Source organism: Patagioenas fasciata, chromosome 8 (assembly GCF_037038585.1).
Source record: "Patagioenas fasciata isolate bPatFas1 chromosome 8, bPatFas1.hap1, whole genome shotgun sequence".
In the NCBI taxonomy this organism is placed as follows: Eukaryota; Metazoa; Chordata; class Aves; order Columbiformes; family Columbidae; genus Patagioenas; species Patagioenas fasciata.
Window position 1 is genome coordinate 13,650,334 of NC_092527.1, and position 23,820 is coordinate 13,674,153.

Consider the following 23,820-nt stretch of genomic DNA (forward strand, 5'->3'; position numbering starts at 1 on the left):
GATACCTGAAAACTGTACACTAAAGCAGATATAAAAAACCAGAAATACATCAAAAGATGGAACTTGAGAAAGGTCTAAAAAGTTTATAGATGTGTTCAAAAGCACCAAAAGGAAAACCATATTTTACATTGCTAAGAGCTACTTAAATCTCTGCAATCAGCTCGGTAATTCTGGGTTGATGGGGAGCTTCTGTGGGAAGGTGTCTGCCTTTTAGGCATAGGTATGCTCAACACAACAAAAAGGTTACAACTTCTGTTCAAAAAACTCCAACAAAAAAACTCTACCTCTGGCAAGAGATCAAGGGGTATAAAGCAAACTTCAAGACAGCTGTGAAACAGCAGACAGGAACACAGCAGAAACAAGAGATTTTAACTTTTAGCTTTTCAAATCAGTAGTCATGTTCAACCAACTCCTAGGTATACTGCAAAATGAACGGAATACAAAGGGCAACTCAATTTCTATATTAAGTATGTATTCCAGAAGAGTTCTGCTTACCTGTGTTAGTACTGAGCTGGCTATCCTGGGAACAGTTCTCATTGCCATCGGAGGTTGACTGTAGTGAAGACGATGGTGCAGTTCTACTTCGTTTTGTGTTAGCTTTTCTTTCTGCTACCTGCCACTCTTCATCTTCATCCTCACTTTCACTCAAGTCATCAAACCCAAAGTACTTGATTTTGTAATTGGAACTCCCAGAACTTCTAGAGGCACCTTCATCTCCCCCTCCCTCATCTTGATCATCAAACCCAAAAAATTCTAATTTGACATCCTTTTTGGATTTGGTATTGCTTGGCCGAAACCTGGTTGTAGTTTTTGACGTAGCGATGTCTGCTTTTTTTCTTAAGCGTCCAGCTTCTCCCAGGTCAGTAGGGGCTGCTGTGGTAAATTCATCGATTCGCTCCATGGTATCCTGTATAGTAACATTACAAACTGACAAGCAAGATGGGTGTAGAACAGTATAGTCTCTAGTCCGTCCAACCGTCCCCCTAAAACTGGTCCCACTACTTAAAGATGCTTTTCTTGCTGGGTTCAGACCATCATTATTTGACTCATTGTTTGCTTTGGATAAAGACTGACTAGTGCCATCCATTAGCTTGTCAAAATTTGTTGCCCCCTGCAGTTTTGCTTTGTTGGATCGACAATATGTCCTACAGTTGCTTGGCCTAGGAATAGGTTGCACAAGTTCTTCGCTAATGGCTTCCTTTGGATTTTCAGTATCTTCTTTATCACACTCCTCATCCTTGTTCTTCATCTCTGAGAGATGTTCATTGTCAAAGCCCAATACATACTCTCCAGTTCTGGTGTCTTCGGTTTCATCCTCCCATTCATACAAGTGAGTTCTTAGCGGCCCCTTCGTCTGAGATGTTTCTGATGGAGAGTCTGATGGTTTTGCCATGTGGGAGTCCCAAGTATCAGGCAAGTCCTTGGCTTCAATGTTGTGTCCAGAAGTGTCTGTAGTCTCAGTATTGGTTTTGTTACTGTCTTCAGCATTCTCATAGATGAAATGACTGTTCTTCTCATTATCTTCGTTCAAATTCTGTATCTTATCTAGAAAAAAAAAATATTAATTTATTACTAAAAGGCATTATTAAAAAAATCACATGGGCAACTTTAGAAAGTGAAAAAATAACAGCAAACATTCAGTTTTCAATTACGAAAAACATTAAGGAGGTCCTTATTGTCCTGGTTTATACTTTTTAATTCTTCCAGTTAAAAATTTTTGCTATAATAAAATCCTCTCACCATTTCTAGCAAAAACATACACCAACATGAAATAAGCGTCACTTAGAAAACATGTGCATCACGAAAAAAACATTAGTAAACCCCAAATACAACCACTTATCTACACAACCTACACAAAAAAGGAGAAAAAGTCTGCAGCGAAATTTTCAGTGAAGTCAGTCATCATTCACCATTTCCCACACAAATGAGTTACGCTGCAAAAGGGCTATAACAAAGCATTTTCTAATTATACAAGAAAAAAGATTCATTCCTGGACACAGGCTATACGTGTTGTATTGTATTCTTATGTAAACATATCCCCCACAAAAGCCTTGTTTACATCACGCTATTGCAACTACACTAGTGTTTCAAATGAAAGATTTGCGATATAGATTTTAGCAGCTCATTTGCTTCAGATGCCCTACTTTTAAGTACTTTTTGCTTTTGCACAGAACTTCAAAAGAGCAGGTAATATCATTGGAAACACAAAACAGGTACGAATCAATGAGTTAGCTAAGTTGCACATATTCCTGTTTTTAATACTCCAAGAGGCATTATAGCAGCCTACTACAGTCAGGAAAGGGGATCCATAGACAGGTTAGAGCTGCTCCTTCAGATATTCCTGGCCAAAGAACTAAATTATAGTGAGACATCACAGTAGAAATAAAAAAATCAGCACAGCCCACAAAACCAACCAATGAATTAAAGTATATTTGCTGAAAATTATCCTATAATCCACTGCCTAATACAGTAACTGTACAGCTACTAAAACCAGCAAAAGTAATCCACTAACATATCTGTACTACAAATGCTACAGTCCCTGTTACAAATTGTATCATAAGATTTCATCAACGTGCCCTGAACAGAACAGCAATTGTCATTTTATTTTGCTGCTTCAAATTAAAGTATTTGGACTTCCAGAAGAAATACAGAAAATGCAATTCTCATCACAGGTTCATAGGGAAACCTTCGGTTTCCCTGAATACCAACAAAAATTCAGCAGACTTAGTACCAGTTTCATGAAGATTGCATCTGCCATACTCTGCTGTTGCACATCAACACACACACAAAGATACCCAGAAACACAAGTACGTTATTTCCTGGAACCAAGATGAGCAGAAATTTCTTTGACATTTCGGAGACAGTCTAACCGAACACGGGAGCCAAGGTGTCTGCCATCGCTATCAGCGCTCCCTGTACCAGCTGCCTGGGCCAGGACTGCAAGATAAATATGACTGGAATGCAGAAGGCCCCGAGGCATAGAAGAATAGCACAGGATGAGATCAACTGGAGAAAGAGAAGCAGCTGGGACAGGGACAAGTAGAAAAAGAGATGCTAGAAGAGAACATGCTTTGAAGAAACAGGTACAGAACGCTCCAGTAATAGAAGAGGCTGCACTGGCAGAATGCAAGGCCTGAGGTTCAGATTTGTTAGGTGGCAAATGCTTCCTGAATTCATCAGTAAAATGAAGGCTTCAGCATCCTTCAGCACTAGGCCTGACTGCATTAAACTCCAGCAGCTCCCATTTACCCAAGTGGCACAGAAGTTTCATAGCACTGACCAAAAGGCTTCAACCATCCTGATGAGGAAAGTGAGCACTGGTATTGTTCCAGGGACTTTGATTTGCTTGTTTTCAAACTAAACCAGCATCATCTAAATGACATCTCTGCACATATGGTTTATAAAAGAACTCTAAGGCGCAAGCAGAAAATTCTGTTAAAGAAATTACCACCAAGTCAAGTTTTGCAGGAAACTGGTTTAATCCTAGCTGAAATTCCTCAGGGAGAGAGGATAAGTAATATCTCACAAATGTCATCTGAGTTTTTCTGGAGTCCAGCTGAGGTCTGTCAGGCAAGTTTCCATACTCAGCCAGAAATGCAAAAAAAACTCTTAACAGAATATACGAAACGCAGAACTAAATTCCCCAAAGAACATCAGTCTGAGCCATCTCAGTGATGGAACCTTGTTTTATCTTTTTCAGTATAAATACATTATACAATAAATCTTGTTATTCCCATTTCAATCTCATGTTTGTGATAATCTAAGAGGCCAAACCAAAATTAACTGTTCTGTAATCAAAGAGTGAGTTTGACAGTGCACAATATGTTCCTTTCCCCATCATATGCTTAATATTATTGTGCAACTGAAGACTATCGTAATACTTAGGCACAAAACCCAGCAAATTAAGCTAAAAAATTCTCAGACTTTCTTGCTAAAATACACTATTTTGTAGCCTCACCACTTCACTGTTCCATATCTTAGTGCATGTTTACTTGAAATAATGAAACCCTAAGCAATATTTAAAGTATATTTAAAATATGCCTGTCTTGGTTTAGAATTGCTAGTAACATGTTTCTGTCTGCATATCTGGAAAGGGAATGGTTTTCCCATCCTAAGGAAGGCTGGGATTTTAAAGAGCCACATTTCATCCAGGATCAAACCAAATCTCATTTTCCCAGGGAAGGAACAGAATACACATGTACATATGCACATTACAACCCAAGAGCCAAATAATTCAGGAATCTGTTTTGAGATGAAAAAAAGCTGAAATTTAATTTCACGTAGTCTCAGCTTGAATCATTATTATTTCAGCTATAGACCGTACTCTCAAGCAGAAAACATGATCTACACAACCAGCCTGGAAAATAGACTGAAGATGCCAATGATATATAAAAATATATACAGCTCATAGACATCAGAAGCATTGACAAAAAAAAAAAGGGGGGGGTGGGAGGGCAAAAAATCACCAAGCAATCTGTGTCCAAAGAAACATTAATCAACTATTTGGAAAAAGGTGTGGTGGTTTTTGGTGGTGGTGGTTTTTAAACCAGCCAGTACTTCAGAAGTCTTAATGGCAGCAGGGAGGTTTTTCCATCTCCAATAATAAGCAAAGCTGATGAAAAATGTAACCAGTAAACCGGTTACTGTACACCAGATAGAAAGTTTGGCCTTAAAACCGGGTCATCATAGTGCATTAATGGAAAACTAAGCAGTGACATTTAGAAGAATAATTCCTCAAAGGACACTTTGTCAAGACACTGTTTTCAGCTCATCAGTGGGTCAATAGTTGTCAGACTGAAGCTTCCACACCAGAAATTACTGCAAATCACTTGCTAATTGCCCAAAGGTGTACAACACCGGCAACTCAATAACCTTGATTTAAAAAATTAGTATATTTATCTGTAGTAACTATTACAGCAGAAGCTACCATGACTGTAGGAAACACAAAACATATTTTTATTTACAGATACAGAAAACACAGAGAAGATATGAGAAAATGAACTAATTTTGAACTATTAGATATTCTGTTCAAAAGAGGCATCCTCCCAATTTTAACTGCTATTAGGCTCTTTTGGGGCTCAAATACCAGAATAAGTCTCCCAAGTAATTTCAGCTCAGCAACAGCACATAACTATATAATCCACCAGAGAGTGTTGGGTTTTCCCCCCCTGCCAGGTGCTAGTACAATATTCCTAAGAACCATAACAATCTGCTGTAGTAATCATTATTTGTTTTCTGTTTAAATCTCTAGAACTTAATTACCAGAATACAAGGGAGTCAGTCTAAATGACTGGCAAGTCTAAATTAAATGTTAACTGATAAACATTCACGCACTTATACAAACCTCTTGCTTTATTTTATGCTCTAGTTTATGTCTAGTCTTAAGTATTGCTCATAAATTGGGGGAGGGGGGGAGTGAAAATTCTCTTCTTTCCCACCAAACACATTGAGATGTTTTTACACACACGACCAAAATCCGTAAAGCCGTATTTAAGTGATTATGATTGTTGCTGCAAGTAACCTTTGTAAGATGACCATAAAAATTCAAGGTCATACACTGCACTACACTCAATTCATGTAAGGTAGTAGTCTATACTCCTCTAGACATACAAAAATGCTCAAAGAGTGGAAATGTAACAGAGTTCTCAAAATCCCACTGCGTTTTTGGCGATCAGCCCTTGCTTTTTCAGTAATAAACCTTTAACAATTAAACAAATGCACATCTAAACTAATTATATCATTGAGACTAGATGGGTATAAAGAGAACATTCTGTTCATATCTTTTTTTTGAAAACACATGCTTAATGTAAGCACTCACTAGATGGAACAAATGCTATTCTATGTATCCAACAGAACACAAAATGCTTTCTTGCTAACATAAGTAGCCATAGTGGGACTACCTGTTGTCTTTGCATTATTCCTTTTGTACATGATTTTAAAAATGCAATTCCAGACTTTGTTTCCTAAAGACTTTTTTAAAGAATTGAAATTTATTTTCTTTAGCAATGAGACACCTACATCCTTCATCTGGACATCTCTGATAATTTTGACATTAAGATGTCTCAATGTTATTTTTTCATTAAGTTCCCATAACACATCGCCTTATTTTAAAGGGATTTTCTTCTTAAGAAACTAACATCTACCAGGAAATGAGCTCTCAGGTAGCCTTCAGAAGCATTACTACTTCTTCATTGTATGATATGAGCAAACGAAGAATATCTCCACACCCACAAAACATTTAGTTTGATCACAGTAATAATAAAAGACACCATATAATTACAGACTAGTTGAGACACCGAAAGGTCTAAAAAAATGGCGAGGCATACAGAAACTGCCAGTGTGAAAAGAATCACTATTTTTTTTTTTGTAATTATATGCCATTCATAAGTGTTTAAAACTGAATGTTGCAAAGAAAAGAAGGTAAGTTACTAATTGAAGATAGAAAGACAACTTCCAATACGCTTCTTGTCTTCAATCTTTAGCTGTATATTGTCATACGGAACAAAAAAAAAAGTGATAGCAAATTTTTTTTTCCAGAGCAAAAGCCACACTAGACCAGTTGAGTAGGAGCTCTGGTACTCATTCAAGCTGTCTTCTAGTGCGGGCTGTGAATATAACACGGGGACTCTGAGGAATTTCTTTATTCACACAGCTCAAATAACTTCACTTCTTATATTCAGGATGAAATAAGAAATTGCCAAAAGAACGAATAAAGAGACCATATTGCAATTTATCTCCACAACTGGCTAAGTGACTCCAGTCACTTTATATTGTACACAAAATGGCAAAGAAACAAATGCATAAACGTTTTAAAAATGCAAAAACATGGGTAATTCTAAGCCTGACCTTTGACTGCCCACAAGTGCTTGGACTGGGTGGACACATTCACTACTTCTTCACCTCTGGTAACGACAAGTACACATCGTTACAGATTCCTCGCAGAATGTTTTAGACAGCTCAAACTGGTATTTTCTCATATCATTATCGATGACATACTAGAAGAGTTACACTAATGAAACTTAACAGATTGACTTGAAGAAGAAACACTGAAGTTTGGAGAAAGTGGTATCTTTTTTCCATCAACTACCAAAGCTGCAAGAGTTAACAATTTCATGCCCTGATCCTTCAGGTACAGCATATACCAAAACGGAATCCAAAACAAAGTGAAGGGAAACATCCTCTAGGAAACCAAAGGCTCTTCTTGGCAAAAAATAATCAAAAGAAAAAAAAATAATCCAAACTAGCCATCAAGAAATGTATCCTCCAGCCTAGTCCCCATTTCAATTTCATTTCATTTCCATTTAACTTACAAGATTAAGTTGCTTGGCTCCAAGTCTGAAAACATAATTTTCAGCTCCATAACAATCAAATCATCGTTAACAGTCTAACAGTAATTACCTGAAGTCAAACACTCTATGCTTTTGTTACCAGTTCAGTGATAGAGCTGCAGAAGCCTCTTTGCTATTTTTAAGTTATGTGGAGCACAGAGCAGCCTCACAGGCTCTGAGAACAATGTATTTTAATGTGAATTTCTGTCCTCAACAGATTTGGGGCTCACAGAACAAAGCTCAATGCCCCACAACTCAAACCACCAACCTGTTTGATGAGCAGGGGACAGCACACGCTGCAGATCATGTGCAGCAACATGTGCTGGCTTGCCAGCTTGCTGCGGCTTGCACAAATGGATTAGGGACCCGGGCATAACCACGTTTTCCATACCAGCAGGCAGACAAGAGAGAGCTAGGGGAACAGATGAATCAATTCAACTCAAGTTTTTCACACCACCATATGACACTTGAAATAGCACTGTGTCTTTGAAATCTCTCCTTACCACTCAAAGTCTGATCAAAACTAGTTAACAAGTACAAATGTTATTAGGAAATTGAACAAATGGACAGTCAATATTAGCCTTGGTATGCTAAGAAAACATGTTAAGGTATCAAAATATGATCACATATGCAAAATACACGCTTATTTCTTCCATTTACTCATGGAAGAGTTGCCAGTATTAAATGCTAGCCGTACTAACTTGAAGTCTAGGTTAGTTTTCTCTCATTTCTAGCAATTCCTGATGAAGACTAACCAAAGCATCACCAAGCTACAAACAAGACATAGCACCTTCTGTAGCATTTGTAGCATGAGCCCCTGTGTTCCTTCGTTGCTGTGTAACTAGCTGTAGAAGCATTCATTTTAATACCAAATGAAGCATGATTGAATTCTTGTGCACAGAAAACATATCTACAAACTGAAACTAGGTTTCTTTCACTATTAGCCACATAAGTTCAAAGAATTAATTGTGAATGTATAGATAATATTAGTCAGAAGCAGTGAAATCTTTAAAAAGGCAGACAGGTGGCATGCTGCCAGTTTTTTATTCCTCTCTATTTCTCTTCAAATAAACACTTGACTACCAAGACAGATGTAAAAGACAATGAAATATCAAGGAAAAGGAGGCAGTAAGAAAAAAAAGTGTATTCAGGGCCTTGAGATCCCTCCAGCTCCTGAGGGCACAGACATTCACAGCTCATGAGCAGGCAGACCACTGACACAGGATGCAGGAAACAGTTCGTTAAGCTCATTATGAGCTACAGCTCTGCCTGATGCTCCTGAACCCTCGGAAACATTCGTTATGTCTCCATAACACCATCACCAATGTTCCCAAGCAGAAAGCTACATCACTTCACAATTTGAAGCTGACCAAGCTAAAGGAAAAGATTAATCTTGACCAGCTGCTTGTATCACATTCCTCGTTTCTGGGAAGAGAGCCCAAAGGTGACATACACACAGTGTCTTCTCTGGTTTGGACAGAAAAACAGCAACTGCAGAGCAGCCATGCTTTTCTCCAAATAAGAAAACAAATTTCATTACAGTTTCTCTCTTCTCTGCACTGGAAATGAAGTGTTTTGGATGGTAAGGAGAAAAGGTTACAGACTGAACTCCTTTGATCCATTTTCTGCCTATGATTGAACAGCTGGTAAACACAGAAAAAAGCTATGGCTATAAAATACACAATTCTAGGAAAATGACAAAATTTACTTAGATCCATCATTAACCATTGATGCCCACAAGATCTCGAAATGCAGTGCCTGTTAGCAGGCATAAACAGAAGATAAGAAGTGTAAGAGCCTCGGAAGATGAGGCTCTCAAGATCAGTTTCATGGCTGACAATCACTGAAATAGCTAAAATTATAGAACCACCACATCTATAGCTATGATTATAAATTCTGGTTCTTCAGTTGCTTTGAATCAAAATGAGTTCCCAACAATTTTGCATACAGGTTGGATAGAAAGTTGGCCTCTTTGCAGATGTTTTAAGAGGCATCTCCTGTTGCAGAATTCCACAGGAAACTCTAAAGTGATGAGATCTAATTTACTGCCATCACAGACCTATTTTCCTTAAGAATAGTTTGCTTTTCTTGTTTCCCCTCCAGCACTCTGAATATAAAAATTATAAGGCAATTTATATGAAAAGGCTGTATTTATTATTTATTAAAACTACGTATGAAACAAGTTCTCAATTGCATTACATCTCTTAAGAGTAGCTATCCTAAACATATAGGTGTTGAGACAGACAGGAGACACCTTTCAGTTTGGTAACCATTATTTCATTCCATGAAGCTAACACATATTCACGCTTTCCGAACATGGTCTGTTGTGCTGTTAGCCCAACAGCCCAGCATGCTGGGGCTCCATCCACCCTGGGAACAGCTAAACCCCTACCACCACATTCCTGCTTCTCACCTCGGGCACCTGTTGGAGCCAGAAGTAATAGTTCCTTATAACTCCACTTGCCTTTATCTCAGGCACATTTTCAATGGTATGGGAAAATGTTTTTTTGAAGCAACAATCCAGCTGCTCTTCCCCTCTTCTGCTGCTTCAGGTAGCAATCATTAGATATTCCGCCTGAACACTGATCTTTCGTTGTATCTTAAATCACTGCATATCTCAATACCACCTTCATACCAATCTATCCATGCGCACCTGGCCAAAGCACACATTGTTCTGTGGTCAGCACAACTGCCTTCCCAGCAAACATTCGGGGGGAAAAAAAAAACCACTAAACCTCAAAATTACAAATTTAGTCCTTCATACTAAAGGCATTTCCTCCTCCAGTCAAAATACAGCTACAAAATTAAACCTAGGTTGCTTTTTATCAGCTATATCCAGCCTCTCAATTCCTATCAAATTAAAGCCCTTCAACTTCAAGCCCCCTTTTTTTCCCCAGGTAAGTATTTCTGTCAAAGTTGCAACTGTAGTCTCATACTTTGTCTTTCACAGCTGGAGTAACTACAATTCCTCCTTCACTCTTACCTCTAATCTTGCTTAAAACTCTTCTACAACATTCTGAACACCTAGTTTAAAGTCTGTTTTTCTTCTGGTGTTCATAGACTTACAAGAAAAACACGACTTTTCTAACATTGCCTCAGATCTGTAACTATCCACATTCGTAACAGTATAAACAAAAATGTGACTCTACAGACACTGATATTCTGTAAAAACCCAACATACCATGCAGCATATTGTCAATGCTCACATCCAACTCACATGCAGAGTCCACAAGTCTCTCAAATGAAGGACAAACTGGAGACTTAGTAAACAACGCTAAAACCCCTTCAGATAGAAAGAAAACTAATTTTTGCCTTCCAGCAAAGAATTACGTTTTGAAGAACCCTACATCACTGCAAGGAACACTACTTGGTCAGAAATCTAAAAATAAAATCATCCTGAAGAGACGAGAAATCGTGCAACATCAAACCCAACAGCCAGGAGAGGGGTTGGACCCTGTGACACAAGAGTTGTCAGAGCCTGAACCACCTGTATCGTGTTCAGCTCTGATGGAAAGTCCAGCGAAATCAACACGTTCTTCCTCACGAGTAGCTCAGAAGGGCATCTTTTGCTCCCAGCAGCAGGAGAAAGCTGATCCAGGAAGGTAACTACTCACCCCTTGCAGGGAAAACACAAAGTGTCATGGGCAACACAAGGGGCTGGCACACACCAAAGAAGCTTTTCTTCACTGACTTTTGTTGTATGAGCCCTTATAAAAAAAAGTATTAAAGCATATTATAACATAGCAGCACTAACAACTGTCAAAACAGTTGTATCCTTAGGCTAAGTCAGCTTGAATTCAGACACTACTCATAAATATGCTGAAACTCTTCACTGCATACGGTAGCAGCTTCTTAGAAAGAAAATATGAGCTAAGTTTGAATTTGAAAAACATTTTCCATACAGTTAATAAGATCTCAGCAGTTTGAACCTGAAATGGCTTCCTCACCAACTGTTGTCTGCTTTCCTGCATGCTTTTGTCCATTTAAGAGGTACACACGTTAAAAGGGTTTTTTCTTTTAAAAGCACTGACCAACTGTTTTGAATGCGAAGTTATTTCAACTTTTTAAACATGAAAGAAGTGAAGAAGCAGTCAAAAGTTTGACCTTTTAAAAACTAACTGTTCATTGTACAAATCCATAAAGAAATAATCATTTTAAAAGTATGGATCTCGAAAAAGGTCTTGACAACCTCACTATTGTTTGAGAGAGTTACAGGTTGAGGGAAAAGTTTTGTGTGCTCTGTACATGGACATACATGATCTACATGTACCTGTCATTAGGAAAAATATGTTGCAGATATCAGAAGATTCTTTCCTAAATACTGGGGTATTTTTCTTGTATTGCTGTTTTAGCATAACAGAATACTGAAAGATAAACAGAATTTAAATCATTTCAGATGTATGAGAAATATCCATGAAAATAAAAACAGAAGACACAATAAAAACCCAACACCACCAAATATTCAGAGAAGTATCAGAGTAATACCAAAGAAAAAAAATTGCAAATACCTATCACACTACTTTGAACCTGGGCTACTGACAAAGCAAGACAATTCTGTGTCTAAGAGGAGAAAGGATATCTTAAAAAGAGGGAAACATAACAACCGAAAAAGAGAGGACTTGTGGATAAGCCCCAGCTATCTCTATACCCAGTATAATTATTGCCATTTAAACAAACATCATAACACTGAAATTCTAGGGGCATACATATTTTCTGGCAGACCTTTCCCATTCTCTGCTATCAGTTTCTTAATGCTTTGAGCCAGCCAGAGCACAGCTGCAGTTCTTCTTAATCATGGGTGCTGCCAGCTGTCTCCTAACACAGCCAAATGCTCAGACCTCATTTAGTTTTCCCCAACTTTTGCTCCATTTTTGGAAAGAAAATGACTAAAGTGAAATTCTTCTTCAAGAGGTAAATAAATTGCACCCAGCAACTCTGAAAGATAACATTACTCAGCCCTAACTACTATCTTAAACGTCCATGTCAATGTTAAATACAAAACAGAAGTTCCAAAACAATGTGAAAGGAATATCCTGGCAAATCGTGCTGTCAAATGTAATTATTTAACAAACTTGAATTTGAGAAGATGCAACTTAACTCTAAAGATAGGGCTCCCCCACCCACATAATCAGGATGCAGAGGCTTTGCAGACACATTCACTAAGGTACTATCAGGATGGTCTGTTGGGAGCAGCCCTGATGATTCGAACTATCTTCTTTCAGGGTAACTATTTTCTGCAAATTACTCTCTTTGCTCAGTATGCTTTTCAAGTAACTCGATTCTGCACATTGGGTCATGAAGTAGTTAAGCACAGTTGTATCCCTTCACTCCTGCCTTGCATAAGCACAATTTATTAAGAAGGATTGCATTTGCCATTTCAATTTGCTACCGACATGTGCGTGAGCCTCAAATGAAAAAAGAGGCCGCCAAGGAACTACCTAGAAACACAAAAGAACTGAACAGCAAACAGGCAGACGTTTCCTTACAGCACCAAGAACAAAACGACTTCCAGAACACAGACTTGTTTGAATACCAGTACATAGCAAAAAATGACAAGAAGCAGAATAGCTATTTTCATAATTACTGTGTTAGGGGAAAAAAATGCAAGTATCACAAATATTTTACATGCAATAGTTTGTCCTTTTAATCTTAAAAAGCCTCAAAGGACACCGCCGAGACAACAACCACTTAGCATCACAGCACAGCAGAAAGGGATACTATTCCTACACTGCTCTGTATTCTGAAAAGACATTTTAAGCCATTCTATTTTCTATTTCTCCACAACAAGCAAAATATATTTTCAAGAAATAAACTCACAGTCTTTAAAACAAACCAGACTTCTGAGTTAAAAGCATCATTAAATACCACATATTTTAACTCAGAATTAACACAACCACAAACAGGAGGAGCACAAGGTGTTTGAAGATGAGAGACATCATCCAGCCACTTGAGACATCTCTTGACCCAGGAGCCTTATCTCATGAACAGCATCAACGCCCTGGACTAGACCCTCCAAAGGCTGGAGTTCCAAGAGCTCAGCCCTCGGCACCCAAGCAAAACACAGTGATCACAACATCCAGGGTCAAAACACAAACGCTCACACAAGAATGACAGAAGTAGTATTTCCCTGAACTGAAATATATTGAAATATATTAATACACTAGTATAATTATGGAATGACAAGCCATCTTTTAAAATCCATCAAGCTTTGACTCTGTTTTTAACCTGAAAAACTGTATTACGCTAATTTCAACACGCAAGCTAACATAAATATTCTAAGAACAAAGTTATTAGATTTGTTTTTTAACTAGCACCTCACAATGTGCTCTGCAAGGCCATGTTTTTATACAAAAGCTTATGTGCAGGAGAATTCAGTGAGAAATACTATTTGAGTTTATGTCTTACAGAATCACAGAAGCAGCTTAACAGTTTAAAAATCAAATAAACATCTACCAGGTGTTTCAGAAACCCAAGTAAGCATTGCTCTGTGGGTTTTCATCTTATCCTACTGTTAGACTCTCATAAAAAAACCTCACCTTTTAACTATCAAGTTGTTGCATTTTTGCTTGGTATGAATAACCAGTAGAATATTTTTTCCAATGACACAACTTACTTTCTAGCTACCAAGCCATCCTATCTTAACAAAAGTGATCTAAGAGTAACTATTAACACTGAATACTCTGTTGCTATTTCTAATTTACCTAAACCCCCGCTATCTGTAAACTACTGTTATGTACAGGATTACTCATGAACATTCTTCTGACAGTATTAAGACTTGGTCAAGCAACATTAGTGTAAGATTACGAGAAGCCTTCCATATTAAGAGCTTCTCAAAGCTTCTAAAATGAGATTGTTACAAGCACTTAATAGCTGAAGGCTATTAAAAAAAAAAAAAATAAACAAACCAAACCACAAAAAATCCCCTCAAAAAAACCCGCCAGAAAGTTGTATCAATTAAAAGATACAGATCCTCACCTGTGTTACACAGTTGCACAACTTTTAAAACAACACAAAAAACAGACTGCTTTTTAATATCGAACATTAATGTTAACTGACATTGCATCACCTTTGTTTTTAATGTCCAAAGAAATGGACATGGAGAGAGGAAAACACATCAGGAGCAGAATTTGCAGGCTAAACTGTAGCTCTCAGATTACCCATATCCACATTAAGTCATCATTTTCACCTTATTCAGGTAAAGAAATAAGATACAATGGTGGTACCTGCTGTCAGGAGGTCCTGAAGCCTTGACTCGTGCACTGTCTAGTCAGTGTCAGGACAACAACTAGCAAATGGCACTTAAAACACGTTAACAAGCACCTAAATGAACATCAGTACCAATATAGCCTTGTTTCCTATACCTAGAGATGCCAAGATGGGCTTTTTTGGTGTAATTGTTTTGGTGGTTTTTGTTTATTCATTTATTGTTGTTTGCTTGGTTGTTGTTTTTGTTTGTGTTTTTGTTTTGTTTGTTGTTTTCTGTTTTGTTGGGTTTTTTGTGGGGTTTTGTTTTTTGTGTGTGTGTGCTTCCGTTCTTTCCTCTTCAGGAGTAGCAGAACTTGCTGTCTCAAGGATCTTTAAGTCCTTTGAACAAACATGGTTGAACCTGGCAGAGTCCAAGAGACACTAGGAAGGGTGAGGACATGTAAGCAATAGAAGTACATACACTGTATCTGAGGAGACCACACAATAAGAAACAACCTTTTCATCATTACTCAGCTTTTCCTCCCTCAGGTTCCCCTCTTCCCTCATATTTCCACCCCCAAATCAACAAAATTAACTCTCTCCAGTTCTGCAAGGTACGTCTTATATCATCAAATTTACTTGGTTGTCAATATAACACAGAAACCTTTGAAGTACCTGCATTTACACTTGGTAACTGTATCACTAATTGCTCAATGTTCCGAGCGGCCAATTCAGAGACAATATTCATTTATTTTGGATCAGTCTACACACAAGCATAACAGCTGCTTAAACCATCCAAGTTTCATTTACACTAGCTGTCCAAAACAAACACTAGCACCAAAACTACAGTCTTCTTTTCCTTACCCTTACTTACAGGGCCTTCTAGCATGTTTTGCAAAGATTCATTCTTAGTTGGATTTAATTTCTTCAGAAAGTTCTGAAATGGGTTTTTATCTTCCTTTGACTGGGTGTAAAAATAATGTAATGGATTCTGAAAAGAACAGCATCAACAGGTTCAGATCCACCTTGGCCTTCACTATTCCTGGCTGAATTGCAGTCAGTAACAAATACCTCAGGAAAGCATCACAAGCAGAATTTCTCCAAGTAAACTGCTGTTGAAGTCAACTCCCCTCTGCATCCAAATCACCACCACCACACTCAGCAACCACTGATGAGCTTGTCCAGCAAGATTCATCATCTTCCTTTCTTTTAGAGCTGTATATATTTACGGTATATATATTATTGTCTAACAAGGAGTTCTAGAATTTAAATAGGCATAAAATTAAAAAGTTTTTCTGCAGTTAATACTGTATTTTATTATTTTCCACAATACTGGAACCAGGAAACACCAAGGGAACTGCTGAAGTCTGTTCCTCTTGGTCTTTCACACACTACGAATTTTCAGAGCTCTATCACATTTTCTCCCCACAGCTCTCCTTTTCTTTTCCAACCTGAAAAATACTGTCCTAACAAAGCTTTTCTACGTGGAAAGCGTTTCACTGTAAAACCTGCTCTGCTACAATCTCTCATTAACAACCAAGAAAACTCATTACTGTTTCTTCTCCTTGTAAATATTGGGGGATAGATCTATCCAATCTCTTATGAAAACTATATTCAAACTTCGCAAAACATAAATTGCATTTCCAGACTGAAGGTAGATCATACAGATAAATAAACTGCAGAAAACCATATGAAAATTAGAAATAATTCAGCAGCAAAAATAAGAGTAAGATCAAAAGACAACTACACGTCCCACCAACGTGTCTGTCAAATAACAGTTCAAAGCAACATTTCTTGTTTTCCTTCTTGTATTATTTGCAAGATCATTCTATTAGCAATATAACTGAGCTATATATATATATCTTCCACTATTAAGTATCTTCTCGTCCACTGTACTACAACTGAACAAGTGCACTCAAATTTCTGATGCTAGGGTTAACTATATCCGAGATTTCTAAGTTACGCAAGTTCTTCTCATTAAAGCTGATGATGATAACTCAGAGCAAGTCAGTAGGTGTCATCTTCATCAAGGTTCATCTAATGGGATCTTCTGCGCAATTTCAGAAGCTGCAGTTTAATCAGCCCATTATATGAAAACTTCTAATGAGATATAATAACATCTGATCTTGTCTAAGGATGACTTGTACAAAATTATAGAGATGTTCAGATCCGTGGGGTTTGTGAATTCCCTCTCAAAAATATTAAGATCTCTTACAAACACTTCAGAGCCTGAGAACAGCCTCTAGAAGAAGTTTGACAGAATTCTGTTTCATAGGTCTGAAGCTTTCTATGTACACATTGTAAAGATGTGCTAATTCAAAAAAAAAAAAAAAAAAGTATATATATACACCTTTTTTCAACTGAAGATCAGGAAACTACTTTTACTATACAAATAATAAGGCAGGTTGTAAGCTGTATCCACACCTGCATGGTAGTAACCATAAATTCACACCAAATTCAAGCCAGCAACTTCAGAATAAAGCATTGTTAGTAACAACTCATCACTCTTCAAAATACTACATGTTACAAACCACAAATGCACTGGGCTCAGAACAAATTTTAGCAAAGAAAGGTTATTGTTCCATCCTATTCAAGGTGGACTAACATACTATGTTGAATCTAAACCACTGCACCTCACTTTGGAGACTCAGGATTAAAGTGCCCGGGATCTCAGACCAACATGTAAAATTCAGAATGCTTCCTGGTGTTTTTAGTTAAATAACACACCCTTTACGGTTCCTTTTAATTAACCGCCCCATGGTTTTATTAAAACATTTAACCAACCCCTGAAAACATGAAGTCTAAATGTAGAGTACTAAAAACTGGAAGATAACAGAACGATTTGGACAGCTGAGTAAACGTACCTGCAGGTATGAGTTTAGCGCTGCCACCTTTGCATTCTCCATCTTCCACATTTTTGCTTGTGCTCTTTTCTTTCAAGAGAGGAACAGTATTATCAAAAGATATGCACTTGCTGAATGCAACGCTTTCTCCACTGTCTGGTTGATTAATTCTGCTGTTTGCTTCAAGTAGAGGAGTGAAGTCCTCAGACTGAGCAGCTTCACCAGGTTCCAGCTGAGAGGAGCCTTTAGGCTGTGACACATTCTTCGAAGACACGGGAAGAGATTCTTCATCACTGTCAAATCCAAATGGATCCTCTGTTACCTCATCTTCAATTTTGGGTTTTTTAGGAACTTCGGAAATATCTGGTTTGACACTGGACCTCTTCTGTCCTAATTTAGCCATGAAGGTGGTTTCTCCCCATTTTGTACTAAGGGTGGTCCGTTTGTTGGAAAATACTTCGTCAAACTTGGAACTGCCGTTTCCCCCTTTCCGGCTGTAGGTCTTTCCAAATCGGGATGTCATTTTGGCTCCTGTTTCATATTCTCTGTTGGAAAATAAAGAAGAAACATATATTCACCAACTTTTTAGTACAAACGATGGTATTTCTACCCTTTATTGGGCCTACAAGCACCAGGCAGATACATTTCACACAAGCAACAGATACATCATCTGCTTCTTTCTACAGACTAACTCATCTACATGTGAATGTCATTATGTCAAAAGTTTCTGCAATAAGTAGTGTATCTACCAACTTTAATCGAAATTCAGTTACTTGCACATTTATAAAACAATGGCACAATGGATCCTTAAGAAAACTCTGCTATGAATACATTATTTTTGGTACTGGTTTGCTCTAACGTTATATTTCCAAGTATAGAGGGCACTGTTTTCATGAAACATCAGCAGAAAACTGAACGATATTTTCACCACATCTGAACATGCAGCTCTTTGCTACAGTCCAATAACACAGTATGGCTTTAAAGAGACTCTTTGTAGTTAAATGTAAAAAACTGACAGAATATTTCAAGATGCTCTAGCTATTCTAAATACTAATTAATCACACAACAATGACAACTTCATGCCACATTCTTCTTGCACATCAGGCATACTTAGTACATTATTTGGTAATACAGTGTGGTTTATCCCATCTGCACTGTCATGGTCAAGACTGGTGCACACAGATCCCTCAGGAGTAAATCTGATTGATCTAGGGACAGGAACAAAGTGACACTTCTCAATCCATTTCTAAGAACACGGAGGACACCTTACACAGACCAGCATAAATTGCGACTGTTTACTGGCTGTTACAGCTGTAGCCCGATTCACAGTTTGGTCTCTCAGAGAAATAAAGTTTAAATACAAACAGATTAAATAGGAACATGTTTAAACAGTTCCCTGCTTGAGTTCTGTTCCTACTTTTGCTTAACTCAAGAATGAAGACAGACTAACTTGTTTCTTTTTTTCCAAAACAAATACTTCAACTACTGGACAAAAAACAACAACATAAAACCAAAACTATCATATCTGTTTTATAAACCAGCATTTTTCTCTCCTTTTTTTTTTTTTTGGTTCAAACTTGAATAGGAAATTAGAATTCTTTATAGTCAATCTGAATCTAATCAAGTATATCTTTCCCTCCAAAATTACTCTCCATACTGGAGAAATCACTGTTCAAAAAGGGAGGGGCATTTATTTAAGCTACAGAATCAAAGAAATCCAACTTTGAAAGTGTCATCTTCTTTCATATACGGTAGTACATGAAAAACAGCACTTAAAATTATTGTTAACAAAACGTATCATACGATTTATTTGTTCGGGACAACTGTTTTTATTATTATTCCCTTGAATATGTGTTATACGGTCTTTCTTCCACATTTTAGTTTTGATCTCAACACTCACAGTGTCTCAACCTGAAGTACCAGGCTGGTTTCTTCCAAGATCACCAGACTGGTTTCCAGAAAGGTCATTCTGCCACTTTGCTCTAGTGAGGCTGTCTCACTAATAATAGTCTCCCTTTATCAGACCAGGCCACCCTCCACCTATCAAACAAAATGAACAATCCATCTACGTCTCAGTGGTTCTAAGTGAACTACAAGTATCAAATTTGAACTTCAGAAGTTTAACAGACAGATAGTGTTGCAATGGAGAAGGGACAGAGGAACAACCATTTTGGGAAAAACTCTTCTCCCAAGCAGTTCAGCAGATGGATGAGTAAAGACGTGCTTATCTATTGCCCAAGATTCTTTTGTGGAACGCCACTCTGCAGACCGCTTCTGCTTCACCCTAGTACACGTTTCTCTCTAAGTCCACTCTCCATCCTCTTTTTCCCCACACTGCCATCAGACTACTTTGTGCTGTTCCAAACACATTGTTGCCAAACTTTTTGGGTTATTTTTGCTCCCTTGTAAGTAGCTCTAATTTCCTATTTCCCATCCAAGAGCGAAACTAAAACATACTTCAGAAAATGAACAGCCAAACTCATGCGTGAAAATACTTATAACACTAATCAAAATATTTTATATTTTGGCCACTTTTTAGAGCTATAGAAACTGAAGTGAAATATTTATTAACATCTCAGTTTCTATACAACTCTTACAGGAAAAAAAAAAATAATCACTCACCACCAGCACATTTTCCTTCCCTAAACCCTGACACAAATAAGTATTTCCAACATTACATTTCCAGCATCTGCAAAAATAATAGCAGATTTAAATTATGACTTGAGGCTTGCAGTTTTAAAGAGAAAACTCCTGTAGTCAAGAGGACTTTATTTTCAGAAAACAGAGCTCCTTCATCTACATTTTCCTATTTGTAAGTTTAAAAAATGAAGATCATCTCATAAGGAGTTTTGAATCAAAATGTCAAAACTCAAATACTGAATATAATGTAAACAGGTTAAAACATTAGTATCGGGAAAATACAAATTCACTTTAAGATGTTAGTTTATAGCAGAGTGTGATTAATGAGCAGAAAATACATATGCACCTCCTTACGTGAGAGCACCAACAGAACAAGATTTTTACTCTTAACTTAAAATTCTCCCTTGCTTTTCACTCAGTATGAAATAAAAAGCCTGGCCAATTTCACTCTATTTCCACTCCCTGCCTCTCTCTCCTTCATCATGCTGCAATATTTGGAGCAGCGCAAGAAATGTAAATAGAAGCAAAAAAACCCCAACCATAATTCTCCGTCATTCCCCAAGGCTAACTCGGCAGCCCAGCCAGACATAAAAACCCCGATAATTCCCCAGAAAGCGCATCAGCCATCCCTACTCATTGCTCCTCTCCGCACCGCTCCTCTTACATAATCAAAGGGAAGAAAAATAGGTTAAATGCACGGAGGCAGAAGGAGCTGATGAAATCCCACGGTGACAGTTTCTTTTTTCCTCCCTCCCCCTGCCGCGGGGGGGAGGGGGTGTTAGCGGAACCGGGTCACCCCACCGACGGTTTCTGATGTCATTTCCCTTCCTCCCGGCCCCCTCCCCCCGCCCCGCAGGAAAATCAGCCCCCACCACGCAAGTCCCGGGGCCGCGGGGCAGCTCGGGGCGCACGGCAGAACCCGCCGGCAGCCGCGGGCCTCGCAGGCCGCAACCCCCACTCCTCCCGGTCCCAAACCGCACTTTACCCCCGAGCAAAGTCCTACGACTCCCGCCCCGAAAACTTCCAGGCGGGCCGGGGGCGGCCGCCCGCCATGTCCCGCCGTGTCCCGCCAGGCGGCCGCCGCCCCCGCCCCGGAAGCCGGACGGTGCTAGAGCAGCGGTCGGGGGCCCCTGCCCGTCGGGGTGCCGGGGCCTGCTCCGCGGCCCGCACAGGCCTCGGGCGCCGGGTGGTCGCCCCCAGTCGCCTCCTTGCTCGATACCTACCTCGACGTCGGTCGTGGCGGTGGGGGCGGGCAGCGGAGCCCGGGCAGCGAGTCCCGGGCGCCGGCCCGGCGTGTTCCGGGCGGCGCCGCGGATGTGGCTCTGGCCGCGGTTTCTGGCCGCCGAAGTGCCGCCTGCGAAAGGCGCTCGCCGAAGGGACACCTCCGCCCCTCCCCCGGCGGCAGCGACACCCTCCCGGGGTGCTGCGATCGTTAGGGCCCCCGGCGCCGCCTCCTCCGGCGTCGCTTCCTCCGCGCCGGGATTATCGCCGCTCTCGGGACGGGGCCCGGGACCATCTCTCCGCCATTTGCCCCGCTCCTTCCGTCACTGCGCGTCCCACGCCCGGCCGCCGCCCGCAGCCAATCGCACGCCGCCTTACTCAACCGACCGCGCCGCCGCCGCGCGTGCGCCCGCCGCGCCGATACCGGCCCGTCCCGCGCGGCGCCTGCTGGGAGCTGTAGTTCGCAACCCGGCGCGCGGCGGGCCGGGCGAGGGGCGAGCGGCGGACCCGCCTCCCGGCGCGGCCCGAGGGAGCGGGCGGGCGGCCGGGCCTGCGCTATGTTGGGTCCGCGGGGGCTCGGCCACTCAGGGGCGGCCTGAAGCGGGCGGGACAGCGCGGCGCGGCCTGGCGGGACCTGCCCCGCTGTAGCCTCCGCTCAGGCCCGCGCCCCCGGGGTTCTAACGTGCCGCCGCTGCGGTGCTGAAGGCGGGGACAGCACGGCCCGCAGGAGGGCCCGCGGCGGGGAGCCCAGCCCGGCGGCATCCGGCGCCCGTCCAGGCCGCGACTCGAGGGCAGGGTACCCGCGCGGGTCTCCGGCTCTCTCGAGGCCGCCCCGGCCTGGCGGCGGGAAGGAGCCGGGGCAGCCGGAGCGAAGGTCAAACCCCGTCTTAGGAGTTCGGGAACGCGGCAGGCACAGCCGTACGGTGACTGCGTGAAAAGTTTGTTACGCCAAGCAGCGGCGGGAGCCTCACCGCGGAACCCAGCCCCTCGCACTCCTCGCAGCACTTGCCGGTACTCACAGCGCCTGCCGTCCCGGCCTTCACAGCCGCGCCCGGGGGGAAAAGGCCTCCGCGGACAAGTCCCATGGACTTAAGAGCAGCTTTCACATGCTCCTACTTCCACAGGCACTAGCTTCTACAGAGCAGTTACATCCACCCACAGATACGATGTTTATGCGCACCTTTGAGGCTTTAATTAATGATACGCACTGTAAAGTGAAAAAGTACTCTGTGGAGATTGTCATACAGCAAATATATGTAGGCATTGAACAATCATCAAATCCACTGTGTTAAATTCTATAAGGAGTATTTTGTAAAATGTTTGTGGAATAGAAAACTAAGTATGCACCAGTAGGAAAGCAGTGCATTAAAAACATCATACTCAGATACATCTTGTAATTTTTAATTAGAGTGAGAAGCTCAGAAAAGAAAAAAAGACAGAAGAAAACAAAACAAAAGCTCTACAGCTTTGGAACCTAAAATCATTTCACAGCACATGTGATCGTATTAGCCACCTGTCATTTGAGTAAAGGGTTTAAAATCCACATCCCAAATGCAAAATTAATTTAAAAAAAAAAAAAAAAAAGGCTGATTTCAGTGCACTGAAGAGGTTAGAGTTGTCTTGATACTGCTAGTTAGGATGACTTTTCTTAATTATACCTTTACCTAATGCAAAATTACTGGCTTTCCATAAAGAGAAGCAAGACTATGGTTTTGTTTAGTGATCCTGTAAGTAAATTGATTTTTGGTCTTTACCTGGCACCCATTGATGTGTTAGTAGCTTTTAGGTATTACCTCTGAAGAGCAAACAGACTGTGAATGTGCTCTCTAAGTCAGTACACACCTGGTGCTAGTGAAAGTGATCATGAAATAGACTGGGCCTTGTGATGACATGTACAAGCTTGATCTGAGATACCGGAGAGGTTTGTGCTGTGTTTCAGAGGCTTACAAGTTTATCTGTATCTAACCACCTGACTCAGTCATGGAAGAGCTACTGAAAACAGGTTACAAATTTTAAAATACCTAATTTGAATACCAAAAGTGAGATTTTTTTTTTTCCTCTGAGTATTCTTATAGCTACTAATTTGCCTGTTTAAACTTCAAGAGTAAACAGACAGCTAAACCAGTTTGAGTTTTGCATACTATTGACGGCTAACTGATCTGTTAGAAAAAGAGGAAAAAGCAGTACTGGGAGCTCAAAATACCTTCAGGCTCTCTGGGGTCCTTTACAACATGAAAAAAAGAAGTTTGTCCTGAAAACCAGAAAAAGCAAAAAATATGACCAGAAAAAGGAAGTGACACCAATAGACTGTTTGAAAGTATTTTCTATTTTGATATAAAATTCAGAGTTGAAATTAAATACATTTCAAACAACGCCTGGGCTATAGAAGGCACTTGAAGAGTAATTTAGAAAATTTTGCATTATGAAGATAGTAATTGGGTGTCATTTGAAAGCTCTTACACACTCTCTGCCCCCTGGGCTAGCTTCATATTTCCAACAGTATTTTCAGTCATTGTCAAATCCCGATACATCGCCTAGTCACTGTTTGCCTCCCAAGTTCTCTCCAGCTTCCAATGGTACTTCCTTCCTTGCCTCTTGTCCAG

The 23,820-nt window shown here is 40.2% G+C and overlaps 1 protein-coding gene across 5 annotated transcripts in view; it reads right to left on the reverse strand.

The window, feature by feature from the left end:
• WAPL (WAPL cohesin release factor) overlaps positions 1–23,820 on the reverse strand; it is a 133,909-nt gene that overhangs the window by 49,186 nt on the left and 60,903 nt on the right. For 2 of the 5 annotated variants that reach the window (XM_065843909.2, XM_071811723.1), the window contains 2 exons: positions 17,378–17,901; positions 496–1,545 (listed from right to left, as the gene is read on the reverse strand). In XM_065843909.2, the coding sequence (XP_065699981.1) occupies positions 496–1,545; positions 17,378–17,879 (1,552 nt within the window). In that variant the 5' untranslated portion in view covers positions 17,880–17,901. Of the gene's footprint in view, positions 1–495; positions 1,546–17,377; positions 17,902–20,660; positions 20,681–20,981; positions 21,003–21,219; positions 21,568–23,820 lie in introns of those variants that run through there. The other 3 variants (XM_065843908.2, XM_071811722.1, XM_071811724.1) reach the window with 3 other exon arrangements.